This window comes from Miniopterus natalensis, chromosome 8 (genome assembly GCF_054644295.1).
Source record: "Miniopterus natalensis isolate mMinNat1 chromosome 8, mMinNat1.hap1, whole genome shotgun sequence".
Classification (NCBI taxonomy): domain Eukaryota; kingdom Metazoa; phylum Chordata; class Mammalia; order Chiroptera; family Miniopteridae; genus Miniopterus; species Miniopterus natalensis.
This window is the reverse complement of record NC_142088.1, coordinates 64,532,813-64,560,615: the sequence shown is the minus strand read 5'-3', so window position 1 is coordinate 64,560,615 and position 27,803 is coordinate 64,532,813. Positions and strand designations below refer to the sequence as shown.

Sequence of the window (27,803 nt, the reverse complement as noted above, 5' to 3'; positions counted from 1 at the left end):
ACCAGTTAGTGGAGTCCACAGCCCTGAGGAGACACACATGGAAAGCTGATAATATTCTATTGATATCGCACCCCGAGACCTCCAGATAAAAGCCTTCAGGATGGAGGACCCAGTGTGGTTCTAGGGAGAAGGCCAGCGCGCCACCCCCCCCCCCCAGGCATTTTCCTTGCCTCTCTCTTTCTCCTAAGTTCCAAGGGCCTTCTTTCCTCTCTGTAACTTGTTTCCTGAGCCCATTTCTTCTATGGCCTTTCTAAATAAACTTTCTCTTACAGTTTGAGTCCTAGCTCTGAATTCTTTCTTAGTCAGGACTCAAGTACCAAGGTTGCTGAACTGAGAGGGAAAACAGACATTTTAAAATTCTGGATTTAATTATTGGAGCATTTTTCAAAGTTGAAAGTATTTATCAATGGAACAAATAATGAAATAACTTTCAAAGAAAAGATAAAAATAAAACTAAGCCATATTGAGTCTATATACAAAAAACAAGAAACTGAGAAAAAAGTGACTAAATAAAAGCCCTTGAAAGATATAAACCAAATATTTTAATGTTATAATTTTATATTTTAAAAGCAGAGTAGAAACATTAAATTTAAGCATGATTCTAAAACAGATGAAGAAAATTCTCTAAAATGATAACTAGTTCTCCCTAGTTTTTAAAATTAATGGTGATTTTTCTTCCTTTTTTTGTATTTATTTTCTGTTTTCTATAAAGGCTATATTTTTTACAGTGAAAATAATATCACTATGACAGAATGGTGAAAGAGGCTTCCTGTAATGTCACTCTGGGTAGAAGGAAAGGAAAAGCAAATGGGAAAGGGATATAATGATTTTATGTAAATAAATAAAAACTAGAGATGAATTACCACTTGGATAAGGGTAGTGATTCCTGAAATCATAAGCAGAGAATCTCAACATGACTGAACTTCAGGTAAAATAGGAGAGCAATGCCATCCAGCGTGTGAGGATAGGTAAGTGTGTGTGCCTGGCTGTGTACTTCTATAGATTTCCACAAACATACCATTGACTTGTAGACCGCAGGGATGGAAATTCCTCTAGATTGAAATGGCATCGTTATTTTCTTCCTACCTAACTTTGACATTATTCATTGAGAAATGTTGTATCTCATCAGTCAAGCCACTCTAAACTTGAACTCCATATATGTTTTTAACTATCTTCATAAACAGCCTTGTATTTCAGTCTTAAGTTTTATTCTCAACGACGTTTTACAGTTTCCTCAGTGTGTGAAAAGTAGTTTCTAACTCGTAAATTTCTATGTGACCTGTAGAAGGTGCACGTGGTTTTCATGGCTGACATGACATTGTGAAGGCTGGGACATACATTCCGGGCTTGCCCAGCCACCACAGCGTAAGTAGGCAGGCAGTCTCGCTGCATCCGGAGGCTCATAAGTTATATACTAAAACTGCAGAAGAAGCTACAGCTGAAAAATTATCTTGGAGCGAACCGATGACTAAAGCATCAGGATTGCATTGCTTAAGTTGACCAATATCTTATAAACCATGTGAGGAAGGGGCAGACTATCCATCAGAGAGAATGAACACATTTTAAGTATAGAATTTATCCAATAGGCCAAATTTTTCTTTTCATTATTGATCACTTTGGATGCAAAAGATGATGGGATTCACTAGAAACTACTTTTCAGAATAAATTTTAGTCACTTAAGTATAATACCTACTTGGAAAAGTTAAACTGGAGACCTCATTTCATTTATTTCTGGGTGTGTTTGTTTGTTTGTTTTTTAGAATAAATACATGCATAGTATGGAATAAAGTGCGTATTCCTGGGCCTTTTGGATATGACATCAAAACTAAATGTTTTTCCAAATAAAACTGCTTCTGTGTAGTTTTAGTTATCTTTATCTTTTGCTGGATGTGTTAACATTCTGGAAATGTTAAGTCAGCAATAGATTTGGCAGAATTGAAAAATGAACCACTTTTGGCTCTTTTGTTCTTTTTCTTACATTCAAAATACATGAAAAAATTTTTTGTGTGTGCTATATTACCTGGTTGTCATCTCCACAGAGACGTGCTTGAGTCATTTCCCTGCAAGTTACAATTCAAGGCTTCTCGTTTTGGTGATGGCATTGATAAAGAATGGTCACATGGAGAATTATGCACCTGGATTTCTAGCATTTATATAAATTTGGCAAAAGAAATTTGAAATAGAAAGAGCTAGAGCAAGAGAAATAGAGTACTTAGAAAAATGTCTTTGTCTTATAAAGACTAAATGCAAAGTAATTGTGAATAGAAAGACTATGGACTCTGAAGTGGACTTGAAGAAACCAGCCTGAGGTGGTGAAGCATCATGTGGATATGACGAACACACGGTGTAAACAGGGCCCAGAGCACAGATGAGCTTTCTTTCTTTTTTCTTTTCTTTTTAATATAACTTTATTGATTTCAGAGGGAAGAAGGGAGGGAGAGAGAGAGAGAAACATCAATGATGAGAGAGAGTCATTGATGGGCTGCCTCCTGCACACCCCCGACTGGGGATGGAGCCCACAACCCGGGCATGTGCCCTGACGGGGAATCGAACCCTGATCTCCTGGATCCTAGGTCAATGCCCAGCCTCTGAACCATGCCCTGCTGGTCCTGAGCTTTCTTGACTCTGGCTTTAACTAGTTCTCTACTGAGAATAAGGTCATTGAAGCCAGACCCCGAGTGTTGGTGGGTCTGGTGTATATCACATATTATCTGCTAGATATTAATACTAACGTTAGTTGTAGCAAGGTCTTTCCAGTATGTGGGCTCTGTACCTTTCAAATAATAATTTCAGTTACAGTCAGAAAGCTCTGATGTAAAAAGGCCCCTTCAGATACCATAACTCAGTGGTAGTGCCAGTAAATCAGACGCCCGTGTGCGTCTCTAGTCTGCTACCCCAAGTAGGCATTCCAAGAACCATTCCACGTGCCAACGAGTCTAAACACCATCTAATGGAATCTGAGTGTTCCATAAAGTGCACTTTTTTCATTTTTAAGGATATTTTCCCCCTTGATTTTTAGAGGGAGTGGCAGTGCCAGAGGCAGAGGGAAAAGAGAGAGAGAGAGGGATCGATGTGAGAGAGACGCTTCTACTGGTTGCCTCCCGCACACGCCCCAGCTCGGGTAGGGAGCGAGCCTGCAGCCAGCTCCGTGCCCCTGACCAGGAATTGAACCCTCGACCTTGCTTCGGGCCACCTGCCGACGCTCTAGTCATGGACTGTGTGTGCCATTCACCTTTCTTTCTCCCACAGCATGGAGCCTGTGATGAGCAACGCCAGGCAGGGCAAAGGGAGAACGTAAGGGAAATGTTCCTGGCTCGAGCGGAGGGAAAATGCCTTCTCCACTGTGCTTTTAAATATGATGCAATAAAATCAACCCTACCCCGGAGAATACGTTCTAAGGATATGACAAAATTTATGTCGCAGGTTTACTAAGATAATTTTCAAGGAACATTAAAATCCATAAAGATAGGAATTTTCTTGTTTTTTAAAAACTACCCAACACAAGTACTTAAATATGTAGAATTTCATTTAAATAAGTCAGTCAACAATTTTTTATAAAGTATTTAACACTTCATTGTAGAAACATAGGCAAAATGACTATTAAAACCAAAATGAAAAATACTGTCCAATTTAAAAAATGTACTTAAACAAGAACCTGAAAAAGTTTATGATATGCATAACATTGTTCAAGCAAAATTGCACTAGTATTACATAAATCAATAGTTTATAAAGGCCTCCATATGGCAAAGTTTAGAAATAGGTAGTATGCATGCACATAGTACAACAAAAAATCTCTTTATAAAACAGCAGTGTTTTTTTTTTTAATGCTTGTACAAAGGGATAAAGAGCGACCACAAACATATCTCATCTGTTAGGTTAATACATTGTAACAGCTAAAAGTCAGTCATGTCTATCAGAGGAACAAAAAGCCCTCCATACTTTGTGAATAAATCTTTTGTGCCTTTAAAGATATTTGTATAAAAATGCTATCCTTTTTTATACAACTTAAATAAATTGTACTTGTTTCAATTAAAAATTGAAAGCAAACAAACAAGCGAGCGAATGGGGCCCGTGTGTTCTGCGTAACGAAAGGAAACCGGAGGACGGGGTAACTGGTCAGCGTTTATACTCTCCACCTTCGATCGTGGGCAGGTAATTGTTCTACGACTGGGGCAGTCCTTTAAGAGTGTATTTTGGATAGGGAAAATAATGAATTAGTCATAGCGTATGCTGAAAATATTTACCAATTACTCTACACCGTAATGGCTTTTTTGCCCTTCTTTTTGACCCAACAAAGAAAATGCATTCACATAATTGAAATTCGGTCCTCAATCTGTGTGCTTATATAGTATGCTTTAGCGTTCTGGGTGGTAAGGGGCTGGGTTGATCTTCTACACAATGCACATGGTTGGGAAGACATCTCTAAGACATGGGGACCCACCGCCCTGTTGTGCTCTAGGCTGGCTGTTTACCTGGGGACCGAGGGGGAACAGAAGGTCTTATCCCATAGCAACGTGGTTTTTCTGCTTTTGCTTATATTTTTTGCTATGTCCTACCACCTAAATATAACTATTGTTTGCAGGGTGTATATGTTTAGTATATCACGTACAGTTCACTAAATTTTGGAAAATGTAGTCATATGTGTTCATGCAAATTATTCATGGTATATATTTTTAAAGGTTTTCCTCCAAGTTCTCATCTATCGCTTGGCAATCGAAGGCTAACTGCAAAGCAGGAGGCGCTCAACTGGCGAGGGCTGTTTTCAGCGGCCGGCATCGATCTTCGTGGGCGCAAAGAAGAGAGTTGACCGTTCAGTCATTCTTTCACCAATTTAAATGTAAAAGTAAAATGACATCGTATTACAGCTTTCAGGCCATGTAATGAAAAAGTGCAGAGATTCTCTTTGTTAAGTAGAACCAAAAGAGTTCATATAAAATAGATTGCTCATATTCACACTACAAAGGAATATGTTGTTTTTAATTTTAACAAATTCAAGGGGGTGTCCTATCAGCAGCATTGTTGTAAATTGTACTGTAGTGCAGTTCTTTTTTCATAAAAATACCATACAAATGGTCAATCAATAGTCATCAGCAAAAAATAAAACTCAGAAAACAACTAACCAGGGAAAAGATACAGAAAGAGGTAATGCTGATGCCAAAACAAGTATAATACTGTTGGAACATACAAAAGTAATCCTTATATTTTATACATTTTTACAGTATATAAAAGGTATCGCTGATTATGCCACTGTCTCTCTTATTCCGATTTCTATTTTCTTTGGAAGCAGTTCTTTCCTTTCATCAACACTTCCTAAGGAGTTTCGACAGTTTTGCCCATCCATGTACAATTTTGCATACACTGGATTGGAGTAATTTGTTGGCTGAAGGAGAAAAAAAAATACAATTTTATTATCAGTTTTCACCACATCAATTAGTTATTTTCTAGGATGTCTATCTTTTAATGCTAACATTTATACGCAATACATTTAATTCACTAAATAGTAATGATTTAAATGTAATTTAAATTGTGTTTATAGGCTGTAGTTGACTTTAGCATGATATTAGATAAAACCATAATTGTATGTTTTTCAGGTACCTTGTGAACCTAACAGAAGCTTTGACATAAATATTAAAATCCCAAAGAAATCTATGAAAACTATAATCACTGAGATTTTATTTAAAAGCGTAAAACATTAAACCAATGTGTTATTTCCAGGCCATATGTTTTCTCTCCTTATTGGTATTGAAGTGGCAGGAAAAATGTGTTTACAGAAAGTCATCTAATTACTCAGTGCTTATAATTTTTCAATATGGAGTTAAAAGCAAGAAAACAAATAAAAATAAAATACACTGGTAGAGTAGGTATAAAAGTAAAGACAATATTTTTGCTTTAAACAACCTCTATGTGCTTATCACTGGAAGTACTTTTGGATTCTTCCAAGGAACTGTGGAGCACCCAGTCCTCTAAGGTTGCATAGTAGATGCTTAGAGCATTTTGAAGTGGAATCGAAACATGCAGAAATGACCTCTTTCATTTGAAAACCAGATACAAATATTCATTATTATGCTAATTGCAACTTAACCCAAGAAATCATTGCCTAGTGTTTTAGTTTTTATTTTATTTTTTTGTCTTTCCAAAAGCAGAACATTACATTTTAGTTACAACAAAGCAACATTATAATCTTTGAGCCATGCAATTGAGACAAACATGATAAAAATGATAATGAAAACAGTTGATGGGAAACTTGATACCTTTATTTTATCCCTTGTCTAATATGAACCATGTAACTTTAGACAGAGTACTTTTCTCTCGAAACTAGTTACTTAAGTAAAAAAAAAAAAAAATTAAAAATGGTTTCATTAGACCATTTCTAATTTCTCAATATAAGGCCTCATTTGTAGTATATTTTCATTTAACTGGACATCAAATCTGCACATATTGAATAAAGTATCTTAATGGGAAATGCATAAAAAACAAATTTAAGTTTAAATTATTCGGTTTAAATTTCTGGCTGGAGATTTCTAAAAACTCATGTTTATTGTTAAAGTGCTATAACATGTTCAAACTCAGAAGAAATATTTCTACTCAGTAGCTCGCTGAAATGATAACATGTTTTACATGTAATCTCTCATAGGCAGGACACATAGCATAAACCCCAACTTTAATGCTGTTTTCAAATCTCTTGTTAAAAACTCATTGAAGGGCACGGCCCTGGCTAAGTCTAGTAATCATCTCTGTTAGCGAGGGGTCCTGTGATGGAATGGATATGAAATAATGATTCTTCTTCTCTCACCCCAGCAGTTAGTGGTCCTTTCAAATCAGAGTTTAGGTAGATGGGCGGCGCTGTGTGTGGAAGCTTGAAAGCACTGGACACACCCCCTATGTACCTGGCCTGTGCGCAAACAGAGAATTTTAGTTTCTGATCTAACACGGAACTCTTCTCATTGACAAAAACTCATGTTAAGTCATACAAATAACATAAAATTACTCTTTAGCCCCGGGGCACGAACAGTGTGATCATGGTAGCTTTAATAACCTAAGGCCTACTGATATTAAATATTTGCTTCATAGAAATGTCAATTTCTGTTGTGTGCAGGTGAATTTGACTTTACCCTCTGCAGTGAAATTGCACCTTCGCTAACCGCACTGCGAAAAACACACCGGCCTCCCCAGCTGCAGGCTTGGTCACTTTGAAAATTTCTGACAATAGCCCATTCTGGACACTCAAATATCTGAGAGCTTCTAATTAGAGATTCATCACCACTCTATATTTTTATGGGAAAAAATTCTAAATTTAATATATCATAATCCAAACATCTGCATTTTTTGAAATCTGACTCTCCAGTAATGAAATTGCCTCACTGTCTACATGCAGGAGTATTGGCTTCAGACTTTTTGGGGCCTAAGGGCAGAATTAGCCAATCTGGCACATTCATATTCATAACAGAATATTTGTCGGTGACCCACAAGGAAAAAAAAGGTAGATGACAATTTGAAGAATGTGAAAATTTTAATGGATGTACATGTTTTAAAAATCTTAACTAGCAACTTTAACAATGAATGATCACAAAATTTGGGACACGGTCACGGGTCTCTGGAAAAGATTTTAAACATAAAATTTGATCAATATTGCTTCTTTATTTTCCCCCACAAAGGTCTCATTCAGAAAATATTTAAAACCATCTGAGTAAGGATTGAAATGAGTTTAGAGATAAAACCAGAAAACATTAATTTCTCTTTTATGAACTCTCCAAACGATTCTGTGATTGCCTCCACAGACAAATCTTTTAAAATTAACTTTATTATTTATTTCATTTCTTTTGATTATAAGGCATTATAAAAATAGACATTGTATCCATCTTTAAAACAATAAAAATGACTGTTCTACAAAAATCTTCTTTGTGTGTAATGCAATTTGTATATATTTGGTCACATCATGAATGTATCAAAACACTGAAACACAGTGAACACTCTGAAAAACGTTTCATCCTTAAGGTGGCTTCAGTGTGACCATCTGCTTTTCGGAATTGCTTATATCTATCCGGACTGCCTGTGTTTTCTGCAGTTACTTCTTAGGCAACAATTCATACGTACATTTCAAACATCAGGAGCCAGCTAGAATCAACCATCTAGTCACATTTAATATAGTTTTGGTCAATCAGTCAGCAAATTGGTAAATAAATATTTATTGAGTGTTATGTGCTAAGAACATTAAAAATATATTTGAGGGGCACTGAAGCATAGTTTTATCTTCCTAGAGTAAATGTGGAAACATTTTTAAATAGAGTACTAAAAAGCTAGTCTAAGTGTCCAAAATTGGCTTAATTCTATCACCAGAAATAAAAATAACAGGGAAACTGAGAAGTCTCCTTCCTATAAGAAGTGTGCTTTAATATGTCCTAATCAATTCATATTATACTTACAGGTACTGTATTTTTATCCCTAAGAAAAATTCAGAGAATATGAGAAGTCTATTACTTAACATGTGTTTCTCCTTCATAGATAAATTATCAAATAACAATGTGCTCAGTATATACACTCTATAAATTTCAAGTAGAAAACAGTGAAACTTAGATTACATGGATTTATTTCAGGAACAATTTCAAATGTAGGAGTTGGCTACTTAATTAAAACTAATACTAACTATACAATTATTTCTAATTAGGAAAAATAACTATAATATCCTCTGATGGTGAAAAAACGTGTTCATGAGATAACAATTGATTTCTTTTCATAGAAATGAATACTTGACTGTCCGTTTCAAGCCTAGAAAGTCTTACTAAGGGTTCAGAACTAGATTAAATGTAAGGGACCTTTTAGCTTGTTTGAGAATAGCTATTGCTATGAGTGTAAAACCATTTGGACGTAGATTGGCCACTGTGATTATTTGTAACACAAAGATACATTTTGGACATAGTATATTTAATATATCAGAAAATAAATAAATATGCAATAAATTAATGAATGAGCTAAGAAAAATAATATCCATAATATCAAACTAATGCTCTTAATTCATAGTAAAATATTCTATAATTATCATACAAAATATTCAGATAATACAGTGAGTGAATCTTTGCAAGTTTATCTGATAATGTATCATTTATTTCTCTTAAAAGGTGTCAATATGAACATACAGTAACAAGAAGTAACAGTAACTTAAAAAAAAGCCTCTAGTTTTTAAATCATGTGTATCACTGACATGTCTCAAAGCAATAGCAACTATATTACAGTACATAGAAAAATACTTTTCAAAAGTGATTTGATTATAAACAAATCCATAGATATAGCTTAATTGACTTTTCAATGAAACGCTATTGGAAATAAAGTACTTATTTTGGCAATAAGTATTGGACTCTTTTATTATTAAAACTATTTCAGACAGTATGTGCACACTAGGCTGTATATTTAAATGTGCTGGTACCTCAACACATTTGAATAAAACATATTATTTTAAGTAAAGTATACATGTTCATAAATTAAATGAATAAATAAATATGTATTTTCCAAAACATGTTGTATTAACTTTCTGCTTCAGGCAAATGAAGTCCATAATTTTATTTTTCTTTAGAAGAGACAATAACATTTAATGCATCTTAAACTTCTTTACTATAACTTCAGAAAAAAGAAATGCTGATGAAATTTAGAACCATATTATAGAGATATGACTCAAGAATGTTAGTGGTCACTGTCCAACATCTTACCTTGGTTGGATCTATCATGAAACCAGGATCTAAAAGACCTCCATCATTGTGATCATGATCCATCTCATACATGTTATAAGATGGATTGCCAATTTCTACATTTATTCCTCCATTGATAATAGGTTGTCTTCTAATAGTTTTTGTCCTAGAATATGTAAACATTATTCAATATGAGTTTAAATATCACTATCATGGAGTATGAAACTATCACATTTGTAGATTTATTGACTTATTTTAATATAACTAATGGTATGTTCAAAAATAAAATGCATTCAAAATCAAGTCACAGAGGAACAAAATTACCTTAATGTGATGTGATTTTTCCAAATTATTTAGATAATTTTTTTATTAGAATGAATAATAAAAAATGCCCTTGGAACATATTTCTCCTAAATACCTAATTCCACATTAGTTAAAACTGAATATTCAATAACCACTTACATTTTTTAATTCCACTCTTCTCCCATCCCTAAAGTGTAGTAATAAAGAAACGTTGGAATAGATTGTTTTCAACCCCAAACTTATGTGGCTAAAATCCTCTTTTACATAATTCAAAAAATGGCTCACACACTCCTGGTTTGGGATGATAACCACAGAAATCCCACTCCTTCCAGATATTTATAACTACATAGTCATATACAGCGAATTAATGACAGTAATATATAAAATAAGCAAGTACACAATTTGTAACTTAAATGCACAATTTCTGATACATAGCACATATTAGGTATCATTGTCTTCATATTACTAATCTTATATATTAATATAATTAGGTCGCTTTCAGAGGCTCTTGAGGTTTCAAGGAAAAACTACATGTGTAAAATCTACTGAAATTTTAAGTAATATTTCCCCTTGTTATGTTAGAATATATGAATGGAGACATTTCATCAAGATTACATGGGGGAAGGGTTGTCTGAGTTATAATCACTCAAAATGAAACCCAGGGATAAAACGGTTTGAAAACACAGGATTTTAGTATAAATAATTCATGTTTTGAGAAATAAAAAAAAAATCTCCATGTTTCTGTAACCGTCTGTGTAATTTATTTATCAACTGACAGTCTCGAGCAGTGCAGTGCATCTTACCTTCGTTTCCTTTTGCAGAGCACTAACCCAATTACCAAGGTGGTTATCAAGGTCACCAAGAGGACGAGAGGCACTATGATGGCAATGCTTCCTGAAAGAGGAGCGAATGAACAGATAAACACGTGCATAAAATAAAGGGGGATATAACTGAACGCTTTATAATACCAAATCATCTGGCTGTTGGTGTAATAGAAGTAATGCTTAGGCCAAATATCTGTATTCCTAGCTCGGAAGCACGTTATGGAAACGCCCCTCTTGGTCTGCAGGAGGCGCCCCTCAGAGGTGGTTCACTCGGATAGTGCCGGCCAGTGCCTTCAGGCCTGCTTTCTGACGCTCACTGCTTTCTCGGCGTGGGCCTCATTCGCTGCGCACACATTCACTTGCCGTGATGTCAGTACAGGCCGCTAACTCCTTGCCAGCCAACTGTGACGGAACACACATTTACACGATTTCACTGGCCACGATCCCACCCTTGGTTTTGTTCCTCTAGCTACACATACTCCCTGGCCAGGGGCACATGTGGTAAGTTAGACGGCAGCCTGGGAAAACAAAGGTACGTCAGTGCTGAATTTGGAGGGACATAGGCCCAAATATCAGTTTCACGACTTACGTGAAGTGAGACCTTGAATAGGTAATTTAACATTTGAGGCTTGATATGTTGAATATTATTGAGTCGCTGAAATAGTAAATGGTATTTAAAAATATTTTTAAACATGATATTCAATAAGGAAATGTTAAAACAGTAAAAAAATTGTTTTTGAGGCTCATGTTCTTCATCAATGGAAGGGAGACAAGAAGACCTACCACACAGGGCTGTTAGCTTAAATCTACAAAATAGGGGACAAAGGAATTCTGTTCCTCAAGTTCCAGAGAAGTTTCAGTGAGACATACCTGGGGGATTTGGCTTATGTTGCAAATTTGGCTTATGTTCCTTTTTTCATGTATTTACAAGAATGATCTTAGGTCTGATCACCTATCTACAAACTGGAAAAAAAGGTCCATGGAACAGATCTTCAAAAGTGGTCAGAGAAACTGTTAGTTTTTACGCATCTGAGCATAGGGGAGATGCAAAACAGAACTTCTGCCCTCTATGTCTAGGTTAGCAAAAGTAACGATCACTTTTTTCTTTTTACGAAGGAGACAATACTTGGCGATACCGTGATCCACAGGGGGATGCACCTGGGGTCATATGTCACTTAGGCGGAAGAAAACGGAATGAGAGCTTTGCTGAGAATAGGAGATTATCAAGTAGCTCTATGAAGTGCCTCATGTTAACTGTTTCAACAGATAAATACCTAGTCTGCCTCTGTTTGTTTGGATTAAGCAGCTGGTTGATTGAGTCAAGTCGGCCTATCACTGGTTAAACTAAGAAACAAAACAATGCAAAAGCTAATTGAAATTTAACGTGGGAGTCTTGGATGGTTCAGGAATAAAACTCAAAGAAGTATTAAACATTTGAATTTCTTTTGCAAGTGCATGTGCATGTAAAAGCTGTGGCAGAAATGAATGGTAATACTAAGCACAACAAGTAGATGCTAAGGACGTTAATATAGAAATATTGATAAGTTTTAATAGCAATAGCCAGGAAATATCCGTGTGACCTGGTCCACAGTGGAGATTCCTTCCTTACCAAAATACCAAAAGTCTTTATTAAGGAAATGTCATGTATAAGATAATATTCAATTTGAATTTTCAAAAATAACTTGTCTAAAATAACCAAATAACTATCTCTTCCATGCAAAACAAACAAACAAAAAAGATATGGCCTGCCTTCCTTGATCAGTTTGTAAAATGAAAAACTCATTATTTTTTCATGTTGTTACCAGGACTGTATGACTTAGTGAGTTTGATATTATATGGTTTGGGGAAAATAAATTTGGTTTTGGGAAAGTGAACTTGATATAAATGTGTAACTCATTAATAACTAGTAGAAGTAGAGAATCTGGCACATTGGATAGCAATTAACATTTGTTCACAAATTTTAAATACCAGTGAACAGTTGGTTTCTCCATAAACATTGACTTTAACTGATTGATCATGACTTTATAAATATCCTTACTTCATTACTTACCTTTTTTCCTGCTAAAATTTGTAATAAATTGGGATGTATTAAAAACTTACCAATATTTGTTTTAAGGTACAAAGTTACTTTCCCCTCAATGCAATTGTATATTATTTAGAAAACTAGATGTTATTCATCTACATAGAGTCTTTTATTCAAGGCAGAAGTGCTGTTAATTACACAATGCTAGAAAATAAAAAACTTTTTTCTTCTTTCTCCCATCACAGATGGCAGTTCCAATCCCATATATCACAGCCTAGATTTCTAATATATTTATATAACCAATCAAGGTAGCTGCAATAATGCTCAATGTGGCCAATAAATAATGCAAAGCAGCAGTTTGGCAAGTTATAAAAAATGTAAAATAGTTTATATTGATGAAAGCGGTTGGCAACCACATATATTTTTGGATGTATAAGATAGGTGTTTATCAAAATAGGTATATATTTTTAAGTAGAATTTACAGCAGTAAACATTATATTGCAATATATGGCAATTGTATTTCAATGAAATTTTTTAATAGTAATTATTGGTGGATTTTTCTAAAATGATTTTAAAAAGTACATTCTATACTTATTAAGGGTTGAGAGTATATCTCAAAGACCTTCTCATGTAAAATAGAGCAAGTCTTTCTTGTTCATATTGTTCTGAATCCTCATACAATACTTTTCCCTGAGAAAAAGAACTGCATTACTAAATAATTATGTTGCAGCCCGGCCGGGCGTGGCTCAGTGCTTGAGCGTCACCTAGGATCCAGGCGATCGGGGTTCGATTCCCGGTCAGGGCACATGCCCGGGTTGCGGGCTGCAGCCGATCAATGACTCTCTCATCGTTGATGTTTCTGTCTCTCTCTCTCTCTCCCTCACCTTTCCTCTCTCTGAAATCAATAAAGATATATTAAAAAAATAATAATAATAAAATAAATTATTGTGTTGTAGAGACCCCTTTCATGAGAGGGGCGGCACAGCATAGCAGCTGAGATAATACACCCTGGAGCCAGGCTACCTCTGGTCAACCCTTGGATTACTAACAACAGGAGCTTGGGAAGATTATTTATCTTTGTCTCAGTTTACACATATATACAATGAGTGGGGTCATCAGCATCTACCTCAAAGTCATGTAAATAAGATTGTGTCTATTACATAGAAAGTGCTACATACAGGTTTATTAATTCATTAAAAATAAGTATTGCCACAGCACTCTGTGTCTACCTCTGTTTTGCACATTTTACCATATATTGTAGAAATCAGTTTGTTTGTATTTTGAGTGAGTAAACTATTTCTCTTTCTTTTGCAGATAGCACAGTTCCTAGGATATCATAGGCATTATACGTTAGATTCTTATTTAGCAAATATATTTCAAGTGTTGCTATGTCCCCCCACACAGCATATACTCTACTTTGCACTGGGGTACAAATATCCCTGTTCTCACATTGTTTCACATATATTAGAAGACGACAAATAAATGGGTTTATTTCACATAGTGTGCTAAGTACTTCCCTAGGGAAAGTATGCATTGCTCTGGAAATATAAAGGAGCACCCAACTAGATCTGGGACAGAGGAGGGCTGGTGTGCAGGGTGAGTCCTCTTTAGTCTCATGAAAGAGAGTGCAAGTCAGTGGGGGAGGAGGTCTGGATTAATCTCGGAAGAGAAATGTAAAGGCCCAGAGATGGAAAGATTGCAGAGCAGTCTGGCCGACTCGCAGAACAGAGTGGTGGGGGATGCACCCAGAGGGGCAGCAAGGGGATGTGCTGGGGGGTGCGTGAGCCGTGTCGGCGAGCTGAGCGTTGCAGACAATTTAGGAAATAATGTCTACTGGGTATATTGTTTGACTTGACTTGAGAGAGGAAAATGTTAAGAGCAACACCTAAGTGCTGCTTGGGGAAATAGATTGATTGTTTTGAGCCATCTATATAGAGAGGAAGGCAAAAAAAGGTGCATGAAATTGGCTGGTTGAGTGGAGAAAGGTGATGGGATCATTCTGGGGTGTATTGAGCCTGAAATTCCTGTGTAATATAGATACACATATAGATAGATATAGATAGATGATATGTAGATATAGATATAGATGATATAGATATGCACATACATGTAGCAATATGCAATAGGATATATGTCTCAAACTCAGGAAAAAGCCAGGCTCGAAGGATAGTAATTTAGGGGTAAGCAGCATAGAGTTGATGACTGAGTCGGGATTTCCGATCATCCAGAAGAGCCTAAGCAGTGGTAAGCCGAGCATGAGTCAAGCGGAGGGAGAGAAAAAACGCATCTCACTAAGAAGACATTGCTGCTTCAGAGTGGTGAGAGGGAAAACAGAAGAGCTGAGTTATATGGAGGTCAAAAGAAGAGAACCTCTGGTTTACTGGCTGAATTTATAGTAAAACATAAATGTAAGTTATGCCATTAAAGCTGACCTCTTTTGACATGTTATATTCTCTCGAGTTTACACTTACATTTATGTATAAATGTGAGTGTATGTACATTTTTTATGATTATGATGCTTCTTACATAAGTGCTTTGATAAACTGTAATGTTCAAAACCATAAAGAAGTTCTTGCTTCAGCAGCACATTCATTAAAAAAACAAACAAACATGAAGAAAATCTCACGTTCAAAGCTTAGCAAGGTGACCCTTCCAGGGACCTTCAGGGGCTGCCCATCGTCTCGGTCCCATACATTGACCCTCACTCTGGACCACTGTCCCGCTCGGCTCCTGGGCGCCTGCACATTGGCCTGCTGTCAGTCCTTGAAGGCGTCTCTTTCCCATTCCAGGGTTTTGTACCTTCCCTTCCACTTGTTTGAAACACCCCGAGCCTCCCCTCTTCTACTTAATCCTGCAAGCACCGCTACCTCGGATGCATGACTCCTGACCTCGCTCCCCGGCTGCCATCCTCTGCACCTGCCTCGCTGGCTTCCTTCCCGGAGTCAGTGGGGACGCACCACTATGCCACAGGTGGGCATGTCCCCTGTGGGCGCCATGGCGCTCTCTGCCCCGGAGCCCCAGCTTCACGGGGGGGGCACCGGCTGCCTTGCTCACTGACCTGTCCCCGGGATCTAGTACCGTGCTTGGCACCTAGAGGTTTGATAAATATTTGCTTTGGGAGAATCGGGAGAACGCCGAGTATATTTTTACCTCCTTAACTTTAGCATATACAAATAGCAGGACTCAAACGCTGAGCCTCTACTGCCTTCAAACTTGTAAAATGAGAAAAGGGACATATAATGAATATTTCATCATCCTTAGTTTAAAGCTCTTCAAAACAACTTCAGAAGAGTCAGATGAGCTTTTCCAAGTGGAACAGACAGACAGAGGATACTAGATCTGCTTAATGCCATGAGCTGAGCTTTAGATACTTTAACCAGCAAAGGCCAGAAAACATCAGTATGACTACTCAGAGGTGATTAAGAAAGCTGTGCCTCAATTAGAAGGGGAATCTGCATGCCAGTTGGCAGTAGTTAGGCCACAGAGGCAGTGTATTCTCAGTTACTCCAAGGCCCAATGATTATGGAGTGCTTCACTATAAGCAGAAATGCAGATTTAAAAACACATCCTAAAGTAGCTATCTTTCTTACTGGGCAAATGACTCCTGCCCGAGTTTGGGGATCATTTCACAATTATTTAAAACCACCGCATTTCTCTACAGAATAAAAATGACCCTCCTACCTTAAGATCAGCCTAACTCTCTTTTCAGACTTACTGAGGCAAGTTTCTCTAAGTATAAAAGTCTGAGGACAAGTGCCTTCTAATAGAGTCATTATTTGGTCCACTTTGCTCATATCTGAGATAATATGACATTTGTATAGCGAATAGCCCTTTCAATGTGCATTGATATTTCTATTAAATCTAATGACTTTATTCAGCGAAGGAAGGAAGGGTCAGAATTTTTGGAAAAAGGTTTATAAAGTCTTGCAACTCCTCCTCTATTTGATGTTCCCTTTTTAGAACTGTTGCATGTAATTAGAAGCATCTCCTTATAAGGGAGCTTGTTGCTCATGCAAACAGTTGCAGACATCACTCTCCAATAAAAAATTGGACAGCTCTCCTCCATACTACTTTTCAAACACCAAACTTTCCCATTTGGATGGGCCTTATATAAAAAATGAAAATTCAATTGACAATTACTCTTTCTTTTCAGAGAATATATATATATATTTCTATATATATAAATATTTCTTTTCAGAGAATACACACACACACACACACACACACACATATACTTTCTAAAAGGTTATGTATCTCACTTTCTTAAATAATGGGGAAGTTACCATGGAAAAAATGCTGAAGTACCTTGTCTTCATAATTGTCAACTTACAAATTCAGTGTGTTCTACGGGTTGGTAGCTTAAAATGCATTTTTTTATTTATTTAAAAAAATGCTTAAAATAATGGTTGAGTTTTGCAGCTATATCATGGAGTCAGATGCCAATTAGTATGACTACAGAATTATTTTCAGTAATATTAGTATGAGCCTTAGATCCTAGGAAGAGAGACGAAGAATCTGTTTTTCTTTTCCTTTCATTTTGCAATAGCTAATTAGCAAGGTGTTATTTTGCCACTTCTACCACCTTCTATGAACCAATTCCCCAAATCCTAGAGTGCTATTCCTATAATTATGTGTCCATACCTTTCTTAATGTCCTCTCCCTTCCCTTTTCTAAGGACAACACACAAATTCTAGGATAAACCCAAAATGCTTCATGACCAAAGATCAGTTACCTCATCTCTCCAAACTCAAATATTCATGCCTAAGCTATTTATTCTAGACCTATGTGCCATTTTGCAAAGATGCTCATGCTTAGCCCAAATTAATCTCTAAATGCTGTCTTGGAACAACATTCCTGGAAGCCTGCTCTAGGGTATCAAAGTTTGTTTACTTTTGGCTTCGATAGTGTCTCTTTTTTCACAAACTCCTAAGTTTTTGGTTTGTTTTCATGGGAGCTTTCTCATCAGCAGTGAGGGACTAGAGGAAATTTGCTACAGTAAGCATTCATCTATCAGGGATGTGATTTTCCCCCATCAAGATCATATTTACTCAATTGATGGATATTACAGATTTTTCAAAATTTCTCCACTCATGGTCAAATTAATACCAATATGTATGAATTAAGGAACTTTATTTTAGACTTTTATTTCGAAAATATTTATAAAATCATTTAAAGTTGTTAGCAAACAGATGCACAATCATGATGCAGATGGATTTTCACGTCAGACACCGATCTTAAGACCAGAGCGATATAAAAAAGAGTTGTAAAATGTTACACTATATTTTAGTATGCTTTAAACCAGTATTTTAAAGGAAAGCAATAAAACAACTATAATTCTTATTCAGAATTGCTTGTTTACATTTCTCTTTTTAAGACTAACCAATTGAATCTGCTTTTTCCACAACACATTGAAAAGCATTTAAAAAATACAGTTTGCTCTAATTAAAATATGAAATTATTTTTCTTCCTTGAGCATTTTCATGTCCACTGTGATACATGCAGTCTTTGTAGCTGAAGTACATTTCCTAAGCAAAGCTTATGCTAGATTTGCCGATGTGAGTTAAGTGCCAAGGTTGAGATGAATTCTCACTGCCTAAAAGAGCATAAATGCTGGAGCTTGTTATCAGGTGAGAGCTCAGAGCTTCATCTTCCAAAAAGCACCAGGATTGCAGGGGATCTCTTGCAAACTTTCATAAAGGAGATTTTCCCAGACTCAACTCCCTTAACAATGGCATAAAAATGATTTCTGTACTAAAACACCCAAGATATGAACCTGAGGAACTTACTTGTGCTGATATGATCAGACTTGCTGCTCTTCGGGGCTGGCCTCTCACACTGTGTGCCTGACCAGTTGGTGGAGCACCTAGAAACATTAAAAATAAATAAAGATCAATGAATGACAGTCTACAAGTCTGATAATGTAGTAACTTCAATCAAATGAAATGGAGGAGCCAGCCATCACAAATTAATGAATATTAAGTAGAGATATCTGCTAATTTCCTGTATATTGTCAGCATGCTGAAGGTAACTTCAGTTGGACTTCACTAGTTTACATACTTTCTAAAGTTTTGTTTTAATAGTCATTTTTCTTTATTATATGTTAACCTAAAAATTGGCATATTTTATAGCAAAATAGAAATCTTACTTAAAAATTGGAAAAGTACTGAGAATTATGAATAGCCAATATGAAAATTGAGTTTGCCTGTGAAGCAAATCCTCCTTCATTATATTTCTGTGATTGAAAAAAACATTTGTTTTTGGTTGTTGTGAGTCCAAAGTGGAACTAGCTATCAGCCAGCGAATGGTCATGTCTCATAGTTGAAGGCATGGAATGTTTACTCTCTTAACCAAACATAGGAAAACAGTCTTTTCCATTTAAAATCATACTTCTTTTACTATGGAATCAAAAGAACGAGCCCATGTTTTTACTGGGAAGAGCTGTCTTCCTTACATAAATGTCCTGACACTTCGAGAAGCCTAGCAGAGGATGCAAACGATAGATAGGATTAAAATCCATTATTTAAACATAAATCACAACCATATAATTAGCTGGTTGCTTCAAATAAGTGCTGGAATAGTTTCAGTTATTTTGAACAATGCTTCTGGCGAAGATGCACAAGATGCCTCCCTGCACTTGTCAGAGGAAATTCACAGAACAACCATTTAATTGGCTTCAGTTCTTATTTAAAATGACAATCAAAAACCACCATATCAACAATTGTTGTACGCAATAAAAGGGCAGCTTCCAGAGCCATTCCAGGTATATCTTTCTGGTCATGACGGCCAATCTAAATAACTGCAATTTCAAGGTCTCTGCCGATTCTGTCATAGCCGATTTAGACAGCAGGAGCTATTTTCAGAACTAGGCTTCGGTGATGTCATGCGCGTTATTTGGGACATTCGTGAACCGCATCGGCTGCTCTAAAGCAAGGGCATCATTTCATAAAATCATGATCGCTGACAAACTCAAAGCATGAAAATAAAAATTTCTTTCAAAAATGCATATATTAACTTCAGCATAATTAACAATATTAATACTATTAAAAATACAGTTATTTGATTAATAATGATATTGTAAAACTATGAGTATGGAGTATGATTTAAATGAAAGTTAATATTATATTATGATTAGGGTATCACATACATTATCCTTTTTGTTCAAAATTTTTATAAAAAGCTTATATATATTTTTCTATACATCACATTTATTATATACCATGCTACAAGTAAGTCATAAAAGTAGATAAATACATTTTAAGGCCCACCCTCTGACTCTGTCCATATTATTGAAGTGAGGTAATGGAATGAGCACATTTTTCAAATAATTATAATAAAGTGGGCACTCAGTAAAAACTTTGATTAAAAAAATCATTTCTTTTCTTCCTCTGTTATGGTTTTGCAGATGAATGATCTAGAAAATTGTTCCAGTTCTTCACAGTTTCTAATTCTTGACACAGTCCACGGGTAATTTACAATGAGATATTTAGTCAGGCTTTGCAATCATGTTGTTTGAGTGAATTCTGATCACCTTTCTTTTTGTTTTATATAGCTTTAGATTTGTCAGATCTTCCTAGTTGACCACTGCGAATGTTTTCCATGCTTCGATGAAAGGAATATTGTTGATTGCTTAGTAATTTTATTATATAACTGATGCGTACAGGCTTATTTTGTGCAATTATATTAAATTATTAATTAAAATATCAAAATTTGCTCTTCACATTACCTTCTATGATAAAAAAAAAACACCCTAAATCAAGGTTCATGTTAAATAAGATGAAGGACCTGAGATACACTTTATGTTACCAGAGAAAAGAACTCCTGGGGCTCTCATTACACTGAGATGCTTGGAAGTTAGGAAATGAAATTGCTCAAGAATTGGAAGATTAAATACTAATTAAACAGATTGTGTTCTGATATAAACATCATGTATTTTAAGTAATTTAGGAAGTTATAAAATATATGACTTTGGAACTTCAGAAGAACAGAGAGAGATTTTTAAACAAAAAAGAATAAGGAATTATTTAAGCAGGGCAGGTGATATTTGTTAACAGTGTTGATTAATTTCTTATTTTATCCATAGCTTGGAACCCAGTACTGTTCATAACAGATAAAAGAAACAATCTGTTAGTGGTCATAATGCTCTTCTCTTTCAAATGCAGGCACATTCCCTAATCTTCAGGAAATATTTTACTTATCACCAACTGAAAATAACTCTCAAAGACTATGCTGAAGAAATAATTAATTTTAAGTTATACATTTTCATCAACTGATGATCACCTTGTAATAGTCCCCAAACTTCTTATTAAATAGTGCTTTATGGACAAAGATAAAATAAGAGACATTCCACTGTTCTACATTTGTTCCAGTCTTTAAAAAAATACTTTTGAGATATTGAATCAAATAGATACCATTATTCTTGCCGCCTACCTTACAAAATTACTAGTTAAGGCATTGCTGCTCCACAAGTTCTTCTTCCAATGGTTGATTTAAGACCAAGTGTTTTTTACCATTTTTATAGAAATGCATAAATCTTCACACTCGGAGTAGACGACAATGAACAAAGCCCTTAATGGCAGAGCATTTAAGAATTGGAATGTGTCCGGATAGTCAACATTTCCTGTCCAATCCCCTACTGAATTATTTGCAGAATCACGCTGACTATAATATCTCTGGCATCTGTCTCTTTTTCATTATTCCTCGAACAAATTCTATAGTCCACACCCTGGTCATCTTTAACCTGCACTGCTCCCTGCTGTTCACCGGAGGACAATTACCTTCAAGTTGGTCCTCCTGGCCCTCCCAAGAAACCACTTTTTTCTCTCACCATCATAAACACCAGTGTATCATTCCTTTAAAACTTATTACACAGTTGTTTCCCACCTTAATACAATGAAAATTAGCTTTTTTTATGTGTTGATCACTAAACCTCTCTGAATATCTAACTTTTTAAACACTTTCATGAGTTTTAATTGAGTATTGTTGGGTCAAGGAAACATAGACAGATAGATTCCTCTTCTTATTTAACCAGTCCTTTGTTCTTCCCATTAAATGAAGATATTGCTCCTAGCAGTTTCTTAAAACCAATAGCTGCCTGCTAAAGTATTATTGATTTAACATTATTTTTCACCTTTTTCTTCTCTTCTAGGCCATTTGACATTAAAAAGAAATATTATTTATTGTTACATTGTTTTCTTGAGTATTCTTCCACTCCATTATAGCTATATGTTCTTAATTATATTTTATGGATTTTCTTTATGTCCTAGACTAGACTAACGATTAACAAACTGAAAAAAATTTGTTAAAATTAAAATTCTGGAATCCTATATACCAGAGATTTTCATTTAGCAGGTTGGAACTGTGGCCAGAAATATGCATTTTAACAAGGTGACTCTGGTGCAAGAATTCACGAATCACACTTCAAGACATATTTGAGATAAATTCTTATATTCCAGGACTGTTCTCATACTAAATATTATTCAATCTTTTTTTTTTTTAAATTTAGGATGGGGATAATGATATGCATGGCCAGCATGGCTGTTCAAGAGTAAATAACATTGGTAGAAGTCTTTACATACTACCTAAAAAATTGAGAGGTTTTTTTTTTTTTTTTTTGGTTACTAATTCTCATCTGACTGTTACTATATGAAATGCATTGTTAGCTCATTTATTGTCTTTTTTCTATTGTGTCTTTTAAAAAATATGTTTTTATTGATTCCAGAGAGAGTAGGGGAGAGGGAGAGAGAGGTAGAAACATTGATGAGAGAGATATGTGGATCGGTTGCCTCCTTCATAACCCCTACTTGAGATTGAAGCCTCAACCCAGACATGTGCCCTGAGCAGGAATTGAACCCAAGACCTCCTGGTGCACAGGATGACACTCAACCAACTGAGCCACCCCAGCTGGGCTATTATGTCTTTTAACAGTTTGTGAGATTATTGTATATTTACAATATTACCTGTTTCAATTGCAGTTTTCTGTGACACAAGGAAATATGTTTGTGTAAAGGCAGTCTTGCAACACATATGACTAGGAAGCACAATAAACCTTTCTAGAATATCAAAATAAGTTTGGCATATATAACAAAATACAACCTTTACAAAGAAACAATTTTTACATTTAATTGCAGAGATATAAGACACATAATTACTCTGTCCAAAATAATGATAGCTCTGAAAGAGTAGGCTGATTGGTACAAAGACAACTGAAATCAGATAAAAAATACTGAAGGTGTATTAAAATCTTAGGTATTGTCTTTCACTGTAATGATGGTCATCTTACTTGGACTACATACACATGTTATTTTGCAGAAATGTGGTCTAGGTTTGCCTGTTTTGGGAAGACTTCAAAATAAAATAATGAAATTAATATCTGTTCCCTCTTTTCATCAAATACAAAGGTCATGAAACTCTTCTAACCAAAGTAAAATTCAAAAGTGACCCTTAAAGCAATTTTAAATTGAATTTGTTCTCTTACATATATGTGCTAGGCTGTCCTTATTCACTATGATGACATTCAGAAGAAAAATCTTTAATATACCCTTTTCTTTCTACACAGAGGAGAGATATGGCATACAGGAATTAAAGAATCCTTAGAAAACTTGTGCATAGTGCCATGCATATTTTGGTGCTCCAAAAATCTCATTCAGTAAAATTAAAAAATATGATTATGCTTTGTGCATCAGATTTATAAAATAGCATATTCATATACTAGGTAAAGAAATTTAGAATATTAAAAGTCTCTTGCAAAATATTTTTTCTAATTAATTCTGAAAATTTTACTCTTTTGGGCTTGAGTCATGACTACTTTTTGCACAAAAGATTCAATTTTGAAGCTCTACACTCAACCTAGCTCCCAGCACCTTTTTTGCCCTCTCTCCTGGCAGACAGTAGTATTGTAAAACGCAAAATAAAAATTAAAAACTCATTGCATTTGGGATAGATATTTAGATATTTATACAGCTATTTATTAATTTTCTTTAAAACACCACTTCATCTGTTACTCTTCCACCTTTTGAGATAAAAAATTATTTCATATATAATAATCCATAATTTTTTGTAATATGCCTCAAAGATTTCCCACCCTACCTTTGATAGAATTTATGTATAAGATTCAATTTACACGTGCAGAATGTTGTGCCAGATCCTATAATAAGTATTTTCATGTGAAAAATACTCTTATTCAACTTCTATAATCACATATGAGTTGGAATTATTCACCGTACGAAATGAAGATGAACATGTTCACATGGTTTTCCCGAAAGGGCATAGCTAATAAGTGGTAGAATTAAAATAAGGGTTGTTATTTCATCATTGTTATCTGTGACAACGTAGGAGTAAGAAGTTCTTTTTCTTACTCTCTCATGCCAAGGAGAGTACCAGTCCTTTAATAAGACAGTCAAAATATTGTTTGAACAAAAGGAAATAAATGCATTTTTTTCTGAGTAGTAAAGTTGTAAGAATTACCATACTGGCTCAGACCTGTGGTCAGTAATGCCTAATATTCTGTCTTTAGCAGGGACCGTTAGGAACATGTCATTAAAGGATATTAATATCCTCCTTGATATCGGCTTTACATTTTTCTGTGGGTTCCAAATCCTGTATATGTGCCTAACATATCCTTAAAGATAGGACATTTATAAATTCATCTGCCATTACTCAATACAGTTTTGAACTCTTACAACAATATACTCTATATTTCACTCTTTGGGTATTCTTTAAATATAATAATTTACAATTTCTACTTATTCAGAACTGTTGTCTATTCAAATTAGGCTATTACTTCTTACATGGCAATAACTAGGTATTATTCTGCTTTGTTTTCTTAAAAAATAACACTTAAGGTAGTACCTTAAATTTGTGTTTGTTGTCATAAGCACACTGTATTCAACTCTATAAGAACATCATGCCTAATTTAAAAATATTACATTAAATCATTCTGTTACCTAGTACAGAGAACATAAATAAGACAAAACTAATCTTATTTTAATATTAAGAGAATTTGGTGAGAAAGAGTTTTGATTTTGAAAAGTGTTAATGTGGTGAAGTAAAATAAAATAATGAGATGTTCAATAAGCTCTGACCAACAGTTACTTTAGAGAAAGTAAAAATTAATGAGAAATTTCAATTGAAATGGTGGCCATGAATGAAATAAAATTAATAAAATGGATTGTTTAAAGTGATTTATTTTAAGAGATAAGGAGAAGTATAAAAGAAAAGATAAAATCTAGTTTGCCAAGAAATTATCCATAAAAGGAAGTTTGTTAAAAATGGGTGATTTAAGTTAGAAATGTTTAAACATAAAATTCTGTGCAGGCCACTTGAGCAGAAATGGCCACTGAGGTGTGAAATGATGACTGAATAAATATAAAAAATGAAATCTCTAGTAATGGAAAACTTTTACCATCTAGATATTCTCCAGGAAATTTTATTGAAAGCAGACCTGAAAGGCATAAGTGTTTTTTAGAGTGAGTAGAAAATTTCTACTTAACTGAATATATTACATGCATCAACTGAAAGGGAAAAGGAACACTCATAAAATTAGTATTAAGTAATCTGGTGGATGTAATTGAAGACATAAAAGCAGGCTATTACACTAGAAACAGTGGTTACGATTTTATAGTTAAAGGTGGGAAGAAAAGCTGAATGTCTGCTGCAACACAAGTAGAGAGCTCTATTTACGTGATGCCAAGATGAACGGTCAATTCCAAAACTGGCTTAAAATCATGCGGAGCCATGGTGGGAGGGGATGGCAAAAATCTCCACACTTAGCGTCAATCAGACAAGTAACTATTTTGCTACTTGAATGTTTTATGTTTTAGTACAAAATAGTAATAAACAATAAAAAATCTGAAAGCCTTTCTTAATTCTTAGGACTTCTCTGGTGCAGGGTGGTGAAATCTAAAACATATTATAATGTGCATGTCTGGCATATCTAACTGAAGGTAGTAAGTATTGTTCAAGGTATATGAATCCTATACAAACTGGGAGAAATTGTAGGAATACCAGGATGTGTTATTACAGAGTTTTGAGCATGCAAATGTCTTTATAAATGTAATATATAATTTAAATTCTTTAAAGGTTTTTAATTTACTTTCAGTTGTAGTGCTTATGTGCTGATATATTGATGCTACTAATTTAATTTATAGCCTAAATCATTGAAAAATTGTTCTGATTTATAAATAGCCATCTCTTTTCTGGTATTTTATCATAGTCTTTGTCCTACTCACAAAATTACTACATATCCTGCAAAAGATAACACCAAAGCTTTCCAAAACCTAACACATAATTTCTAAAGGGACCTTGTATTAGTATCACTATCAACTTCCCAATCAATTATTAAAATATTTTTTAAAAATTTAATTGTTTAAAATAAAACAATCAAATAGAATAAATGAAATTGAGAATGATTTGCTAAATCAAGCTTCAGTACGCATGAACACATTTTTTTATGCTGCATAAATGTTAATTAGCCATACAACACTCATCAGACTTGTTTAACATGTATAGGAACATGTTGCAGACAGAAACATCTGTAGACTTCTGACAAAGCTGCCCAATAATGTACATTTCTTTTCTAATTTATGCTTAAGATTAATTTTCTGACTCAAGATGAGAAGGTTTATACAGATAATGTTCTAAAAATTGACTCAGTAAGTAGAGATAAATGTCATCAATAAATAAAAAATGCTATAAAATAATACCTTAGTATTTTACATTATGAAGAAAACTGCAATTTGGGGGCAGTTATAAATGTCCTTATACATTTGTTCAACATACAATCATAAATAGGGTACATTCTATTTAGTTGTATGTCTATTCATAAATATCCAAATATGCATTTCCCTATGACTGGGAAATTGTGATTTATTTAAAATAGAGATTATTATTCGTCATTGTATTTTCTCATTTTTTCAACAGTGTCTGGCATGTGGTCAATATGCATCTTTGGTCTATCCATGTTTGTTGTTTGACATAATGAATGAATACATGAAGCATGGGGAATGCATGGTTGAACACATGAATATACATACATATATAGAAATGTCATATAGATGGGTCATACCTTATTCTATAAAGAATATATAGCACCATTCATGAAAACATGCTTTCAGCTAGTTATCAGTCAGGAGTTTCTCAGTAAAAGAAATATTGACCCACTATAGAAAACACTTTACATATGCCATCCACAGTAACAGAAAAATGTTTTCCTTTCTTTTTTCCTTCCTTCCTCTCTCCCTACATTCATTAATTCATTACTTCTTCCTTTTATAAAATTAGATGGCTGATCACACTCTTGCAACTTGGGCATGTGAACATATTACATCTTCGCTGATGTAGATTGGGTACACTTCTTGTTCCAGGCTGCTGTCAACTAAGAAATGTTTGTGTTCTTTCCATGACAAAAATTCTAAAGATATTTGTCTGATGGGCACTTTGACATGGAAACCAGATGACTGATCTAGTTTTCTTGACTTGACCCTGACTTGGAATAAGAGCAAGAAATAATCCTTTGTTGTTAAAGGCATCTGAAATTTGTGGTTGTTTTTATAACAGTAAAATATGGGAAAGCTTAAATATTTCTAGGAACTTATCTCTTTCTTCTAGATTATTGAATTTGGTGGCATATAGTTTTCATAGTATTCTAGTATGATCCTTTGTATATCTGTGATGTCTGTGGTAACTTCTCTAATTTGTGATTTTGTTTATATGAGGGTGTTTTTTTTTTTTCCTTAGTGAATCTAGCAAGGGGTTTGTTAATTTTATTAATCTTTTTAAAGAACCAGATCTTTGTTTTATTAATTTTTTGTATAGTCTTTGTGTTCTCTATTTTGTTCAATTCTGTTCTAATTTTTATTGTTTCCTTTCTTCTGCCGCTTTGGGTTGTTTTTGTTTTTTCTACTTCTTTATGATGTGACGTTAGGTTGTTTACTTGGGATTTCTCTTGTTTCTTGAGATAGGTCTCTAATGATATCA

General features: G+C 34.7%; 1 protein-coding gene across 1 annotated transcript in view; it reads right to left on the bottom strand.

The window, feature by feature from the left end:
* Positions 1–4,491: 4,491 nt before the first annotated feature.
* Positions 4,492–27,803, bottom strand: part of LRP1B (LDL receptor related protein 1B) — a 1,257,096-nt gene continuing 1,233,784 nt past the window's right edge. Inside the window, exons 86-90 of the mRNA XM_087819400.1 lie at positions 18,617–18,693; positions 10,787–10,877; positions 9,702–9,846; positions 6,794–6,892; positions 4,492–5,380 (exon numbers count right to left, since the gene is read on the bottom strand). Coding sequence (XP_087675526.1) covers positions 5,240–5,380; positions 6,794–6,892; positions 9,702–9,846; positions 10,787–10,877; positions 18,617–18,693 — 553 coding nt within the window. The 3' untranslated portion in view covers positions 4,492–5,239. The remainder of the gene's footprint in view (positions 5,381–6,793; positions 6,893–9,701; positions 9,847–10,786; positions 10,878–18,616; positions 18,694–27,803) is intronic.